Genomic DNA, 6484 nt, shown 5'->3' on the forward strand with positions numbered 1-6484 from the left:
TAGGGAAGAAATTGCAGAGGCCCTTGCAAAGACAGTTGTTTCATCTTTAGCCACAGGTGAAGTTCCAGAAGACTGGAGGGTGGCTAATGTACCATTATTTAAGAAGGACATCAAAGACAAGCCAGGGAACCACAGGCCAGTGAGTCTGACAAGAGCGGTGGAGTAGTTACTGGAGGGGATTCTGAGGGACAGGATCTATCAACATCTGGATAAGCAAGGTCTAATTAGGGATTTGTGTGTGGGAAATCGTATCTGACAAATCCGAGTTTTCTGAAGAGGTAACCAAGTGGATAGATGAGGGTAGGACAGTGGACATTGTCTATATGGACTTCAGCAAGACCTTTAACAAGGTCCTGCAAGGTAGGCTTGTCTGGAAGGTTAGATTACATGGGATCCAGTGAGAGATAGCTAATTGGATTCATAATCGGCTCGATGGTAAGGAGCAGAGAATGATGGTCAAAAGTTGTTTCTTGGACTGGAGGCCTGTATCTAGTGGTGTGCCACAGGGGTCAGTGCTGGAACCTTTGTTGTTCGTTATTTATATAGACGATTTGGATGTACATGGACAAGGCATCGTTAGTAAGTTTGCCGATGATACTAAAGTAGGTGGTATTGTAGACAGTGAAGAAAGTTATCAAAAAGAGAAACAAAGGACTGCAGGTGCTAGAATACACTATGATGCTGGAGGAACTCAGCAGGCCAGGCAGCATCTGTGGAGAAAAGCAGGCGGTCAATGTTTCGGGTCAGGACCCTCTTTCAGGACCTCAATCAGCTGGGTAAGTGGGCAGAGGATCGGCAAATGGCTTTCAATTCAGATAAGTGCAGTGTTGAATTTTGGGAAGACAGACCAGGGTAGGACTTTCACAATGAACAGTAGAGTGGGAATAAACAGGTCATTTTTGTACTGGCAATTAATAAGTAGAATGCCATAAAATTCAGTGTTGGAGCCTCAGCTATTTACCAAATATTCTGCAGCCAAACTACCTAATGCCACAAAGAGCCTCCAAAGGGATAAGAAAGTGAATGGTATAAGAAGTTGGCAGATAGAATATAATGTGTGAACATATAAGGTTAGCCACTTTGTAAGGAATAATAAAAGTATATTATTATTATTCCTATGGAGAGACTACAAATGTTGCCGTACAAAGGGTTCTGGGGGTCCTAGTGCATGAAGCACAAAGGACTCTCATACAGGTGCGGGAAGTAATTAGGAAAACTTATGGAATGTTGGCCTTTATTGCAAAGAATATGGAGAATAAAAGTAAGGAGTTTGTGGTGAAACTGGCAAGACTGTTCCTGGAGTACTGCATACAATTTTGGTTCCCATTTTTAAGGAAGAATATACTTGCACCGAAGGCTGAACAGAGAAGGTTCATCAGGTTAAGGTGGGATAAAGGGGTTGATGTGTGAAAAGAGGTTTTGCAAGTTGTGCTTGTACTCACTGAATTTCCAAGAATGACCAGCTGAAAGGCAAGATTCTGAAGGGGATTAATGAGCTGAATCCTAAGAGGATATTTCCTTTGGTGCAGGTACCTGGCCCACTTATGGTGGCAATGAAAAGAAATTTCTTATCTCAGAGTCATGACTCTTTTTAGTTGTCTACCACAGACACCTGTAGAAGATCTATTTCAGTGAATGCATTCAAGACAGATTCTGATGGATATTTTAATTATAATAGAATCAAGGGGTATGGAGAGACAATGGGAAAGAGGTGTTGAGGCCCAAATTCGATCAAGGATAATCTTATTGAATGGCAAAGCAGGCTCAAGGTACCAAATGACCTACCTGGACTTGTGCACATCTATATTAAATTGCTCCATCATTGTGCCTTCAGCTGCAGAGGAATGATTGCCACACTCCAGTTCAACGAGATTAGACATGGTAAAATCTGGAGTTCAGTCACATCTAATAGGATAGGTTGAACACTGCTGGGCTAACAGCTTTATGCTTCGTGTTTCTACTGCCGAACTTTGTTGTACTTGTATAAAACAGACCATTTGTTGTAGTGAAGCTGAAGCAATTACATAGTGGGCCATAAAATGAGGCTAGGAAGATGTTCAGGTGGGAACAGAATGGGAAGCCAAGTTCCTACCTCACATTGACAATACCAATAGTCTCTTTGGATACATAGCGCAGCGTATAGCCATTCAAGATGAAGGTCAGCACTCGAAACAGTATCTGATACCCAGAAAAAAAATTTTCAGAATTACAATCATAATTTAATAATCTCAGCACCAATTATTTCTCCCAATTAGAAAGAAAACCATTATTTCCTCCATCTCCATACCTACTGTCACACACTCCCAGCCCCAGACAGAGATAGAGTTCCCCGCTCCTTGCCTTTCACCCCACCAGCCTCTCCATTCAGCATTTCTGCCAGCTGCAATGGAATCCCACCACCAATCGCATCTTCCCCTCTCTCCCTACTTTCATCGGTGACCATTCTCTCTGTGACTCCCTGGTCTATCCATCCCTTCCCTGCCTCCTGGCACCTTCCCCACAACCATAGGAGATGCAACACTTGTCCCTAAACCACCTCTCTCACCACCATCCAGGGACGTAAAGAGTCCCTCTAGGTAAGGCAGAGATTCATGTGCACCTCCAACCTGGTCTACTGCATTCAGTGCTCACAATGTGGCCTCCTCTATGTACACAAGATTAAGCGTAGATTAGACAACCATTTTGCAGAGCACCTCCACTCTATCCACAATGGCCATCTTGAGCTTCTGGTTGCATGTCATTTCAATTCTTCTTCACCATTCCCACACCGACCTATCTGTCCTTGGCCTTTTTGACTACCAGGGTGAGGCAAAATGCAAATTTGAAGCACAACACCTTGTATTCCACTTGGATAGCCTCCAACACAACTGTATGTTGAATTCTCCACTTAAAGTAACCCATACCCCAACCCACCCCATGCTCCTTTCCAATCCTACCACTCCTACCAGTCCACCCAGGATCTCTCTCTCTTCAACTTTTCCATCCCTCTCACCTTGTCACCAAGACTCTTCACTCTCCCCCACCTGGTTCCATCTGCCCATTATCCCTTCTTCATCTGGTTCCACCCATCACCTACCAGCCTCAGTCTTACCCCTCCCTCTCATTTCTATATACTGGCTATCTTCCCTCTATGTTCTCAGTCCTCATGCAGGACCTCTAGCAGTTTGCTTTTGCCCCAAATTCCAGCATCTTGTAGTCTCTTGTGTCATCATTTCTGCTTGGAGCTCCTTGTTTACAAATCCCTGTATGGTCTTGTTCCTCTCCATTTCTGTAACTTCATCCAGCCTCTACACCCCTGACTATATCTGCAAACACCTCAAGCCACTACACCTCTCCCATACTATAATCTCCTCCAGCACACGCACCCCTCCCAATTTCCACCAGCTCCCACACCCCTACCTGGTTTCTGTAACACTAGTATACCTCCATTCCACTTCTGAATTCCACTCTATGCTCCATCTCTCTGCAAATCCCACAAATCCCTGTTGCTATGATTATCTCTGGTCCTATCTCTATTCCATCTCTGAAACCTTCCCCAACCTCTAGATTATTCTAAGATCTCCATCCTCCTCCAATTCTGGAATGCTGAACATCCATCCTGGACTATCATAAGAGCAGGAATAGGCCATTCAGCTCTCTGAGCCTGCTCCCTATTCAAAATGATCATGGCCATTGTACAAGATGATAAGAGGCATAGATCGAGTGGACAGAGACCTTCCCAGGGTGACAATGGCTAACACGAGGGAGCATAATTTTAAGGTGATTGGAGGAAGGTATAAGGCAGATGTCAGGGGTAAGTTTTTTCTTTATAGAGGGTGGTGGGTGTGTGGAGCGCACTGTCGGCAGAGGTTGTGGGGGCAGATACATTAGAGACAGTTAAGAGACTCTTAGATAGCCACATGAATGATAGAGAAATGGAGGGCTATGTGGGAGGGAAGGGTTAGAGAGATATTAGAGCAGGATAAAATGTTGACACAACATCGTGGGCTGAAGGGCCTGTACTGTTCTGTTATGTTCTATGTTCCTCTCTCTCCTTTTAGGCCTTGATGTCTTTTGTGTTGAGAAATTTATCTATCTCCTTTTTTAAATATATTCAGTGACTTTGTCTCCACAGCCTTTAGTAGAGAATTCCACAGCATCACAATCTTCTGAGCAAAGAAATTTCCCATGGAGACACAAAAGAATGCAGATGCCGGAATCTGGAGCAAAATAAAACTGAAGGAACTCAGTAGGTGGAGCAGCATCTGTTGGGGGGGGGGGAGGTGTGGAGAGAAAGGAATTGTTGATGTTTTGGGTCAAGGTTCTGCATGAAATTTCTCATTTCCATCTTAAATGTCTTATCCTAAATCCCATATCCTAAATCCCAAGATTATGATGGAGACACAAGAGACTGTAGATACTGGAATCTGGAGCAAAAAACAAACTGCTGGAGGAACTCAGCAGGTCTTGTCTGACCCATTGAGTTCCTCCAGAAATTTGTTTTTTGCCCAAGATTCTGGCTTTAGACCCATTCTACCAGGGGAAACATTGTCCCTGTAACCAGTCTGTAGATCTGTCAGAATTATGTACATTTCAGTTAGATTTTCTCTCAAAACTCTAAAGTCAAGTGAATGCAGGCCTGGTGGTTTTGATTTCTCCTTATGACATGGTGGGGAAAGAGGGGACGGCATCTGGTGGAGGTGGGGGGAACAGGCTCTAGGAGCGAAGAGACTGGCTCTTGGTTGGGGCGGGGGGGGGGAGGAGAAGGAGGGAAGAGGAATGGTTTATGGGGAGAGGAATAGGTTTTTGGTAGGTTGGGTTTGGGGAGACGGACAGGGTTTTGGGGGGGAGACGAGGGGGGGACGGGGCGTGCGTGGGGGGGGAGTTTTGCGGAGCGGAGGGGACGGGTGTTGGGGGAGCTGTGCGAATGAGGGAGCCGACAGCGAATTGTCAGGGGAGTGAGTTTGCTGAACGGGCGGAACGGAGTGGGATCTTGCTGTGCTCGGGTCCCGTTGACGGGCACCGGCCCGCCGTCTCTGCTCACCTGTAGCCCCGCACTGTAAGAGGCGAGTGTGGCCGCGCTCGTCAGCGCCTCCCGAGCCTCCATCGGCGTCGCGACGCCGCTCCCGCTCCACAGGCCCGGACCTCGGCCCCGGCCCCAGTCCCCCGCTCCTGCTCCCGCTCCACAGGCCCGGACCTCGGCCCCGGCCCCAGTCCCCCGCTCCTGCTCCCGCTCCACAGGCCCGGACCTGGATCTCGGCCCCGGCCCCCGGTCACCGCTCTGGTTTTACAAAGATGCCGCCGCTTCTCCGCGGGGTGAAGTTATCAGTGAGGCACCTTTGATGTGGGGAGGGGGTAGAGTCGGATTTGAGTGTGTGAGGGGCCGTGTGTGGGAGAACGGGAGCGCGCTTGAGGGCGGTGTGTGGGAGCGGGAGCGCGCTTGAGGGCGGTGTGTGGGAGCGGGAGCGCGCGCGAGCGCACAGAAAGCACAAACTTGTCCAGCACGGAAGCCGAAAGTTTCCCGCGGTCTACTCTATAAATACCCCTCATCACTTTAAACACCTCAGTCATCAGACACCTCCAACACAATTGTTGTTTTCCTCCAAGCCAAACAGGGTCATTGTGCTTTTGGGGCTTATCCTGTGTCTCCGTTTAGCTTTTATGGCAAATACCACCTGGTTGCAGTCTGTAAGGGCTGACTTGCAGACAAGACAGATGGTGGTGGTAGATGGAGCGTATTCTACCCGTAGCTCAGTGACCAGTGGTGTTCAGCAGGGATCTGTTCTGGGACCCCTGCTTTTTGTAATTTTTATAAATGACTTGGATGAGGATGTGAAAGGGTGGGTTAGTAGGTTTGCTGATGACGCAAAGGTTGCTGGTGTTGTGGATAGTGTAGGAGGTTGCTGTAGATTACAACAGGATATTGATGGAATGCAGAGCTGGGCTGAGAAGTGGCAGATGGAATTCAACCAAGTGTGAATTCAACCAAGAATTCAAGTGTTAAATGATACACTTTGAGAGATCAAATTTGAAGGCAAAATACAAGGTTGATGGCAGGACTCTTAGCAGTGTGGAGGAACAGAGCGATCTTGAGGTCCACGTCCATAGATCCCTCAAGTTAGCTGCACAGGTTGATAGGGTTGTTAAGAAGGCATACGGTGTGTTGGCCTTCATTAGTCAGGGTAATGAGTTCAAGAGCCGCGAGGTAATTTTGCAGCTTTGTTGAACTCTGGTTAGACCACACTTGGAGTATTGTGTTTAGTTCAGGTCACCTCATTATAGGAAGGATATGGAAGCTTTAGAGAGGGTGCAGAGGAGATTTACCAGGAATGCTGCCTGGATTGGAGAGAATGTCTTATAAGGATAGGTTGAGGGAGCTAGGGCTTTTGTCTTCGGAGAGGAGGACGAGAGGTGTACAAGATGATAAAAGCATAGACAGAGACTTTTTCCCAGGGCAAAAATGGCTCACACCAGGGGGCATAATTTTAAGGTGATTGGATGAAGG

At 47.1% G+C, this 6484-nt stretch overlaps 1 protein-coding gene across 5 annotated transcripts in view; it reads right to left on the bottom strand.

Annotated features, from left to right (window-relative positions):
* The window catches only part of rft1 (RFT1 homolog), a 93917-nt gene extending 88511 nt beyond the window's left edge, over nucleotides 1-5406 (bottom strand). For 2 of the 5 annotated variants that reach the window (XM_052018438.1, XM_052018435.1), the window contains exons 1-2: nucleotides 5024-5406; nucleotides 2093-2178 (exon numbers count right to left, since the gene is read on the bottom strand). In XM_052018438.1, the coding sequence (XP_051874398.1) occupies nucleotides 2093-2178; nucleotides 5024-5086 (149 nt within the window). In that variant the 5' untranslated portion in view covers nucleotides 5087-5406. The remainder of the gene's footprint in view (nucleotides 1-2092; nucleotides 2179-5023) is intronic. The other 3 variants (XM_052018436.1, XM_052018440.1, XM_052018439.1) reach the window with 3 other exon arrangements.
* Between the last annotated feature and the right edge of the window lie 1078 nt (nucleotides 5407-6484).

The sequence above is a fragment of the Pristis pectinata genome, chromosome 6, assembly GCF_009764475.1.
Source record: "Pristis pectinata isolate sPriPec2 chromosome 6, sPriPec2.1.pri, whole genome shotgun sequence".
Taxonomy (NCBI): Eukaryota; Metazoa; Chordata; class Chondrichthyes; order Rhinopristiformes; family Pristidae; genus Pristis; species Pristis pectinata.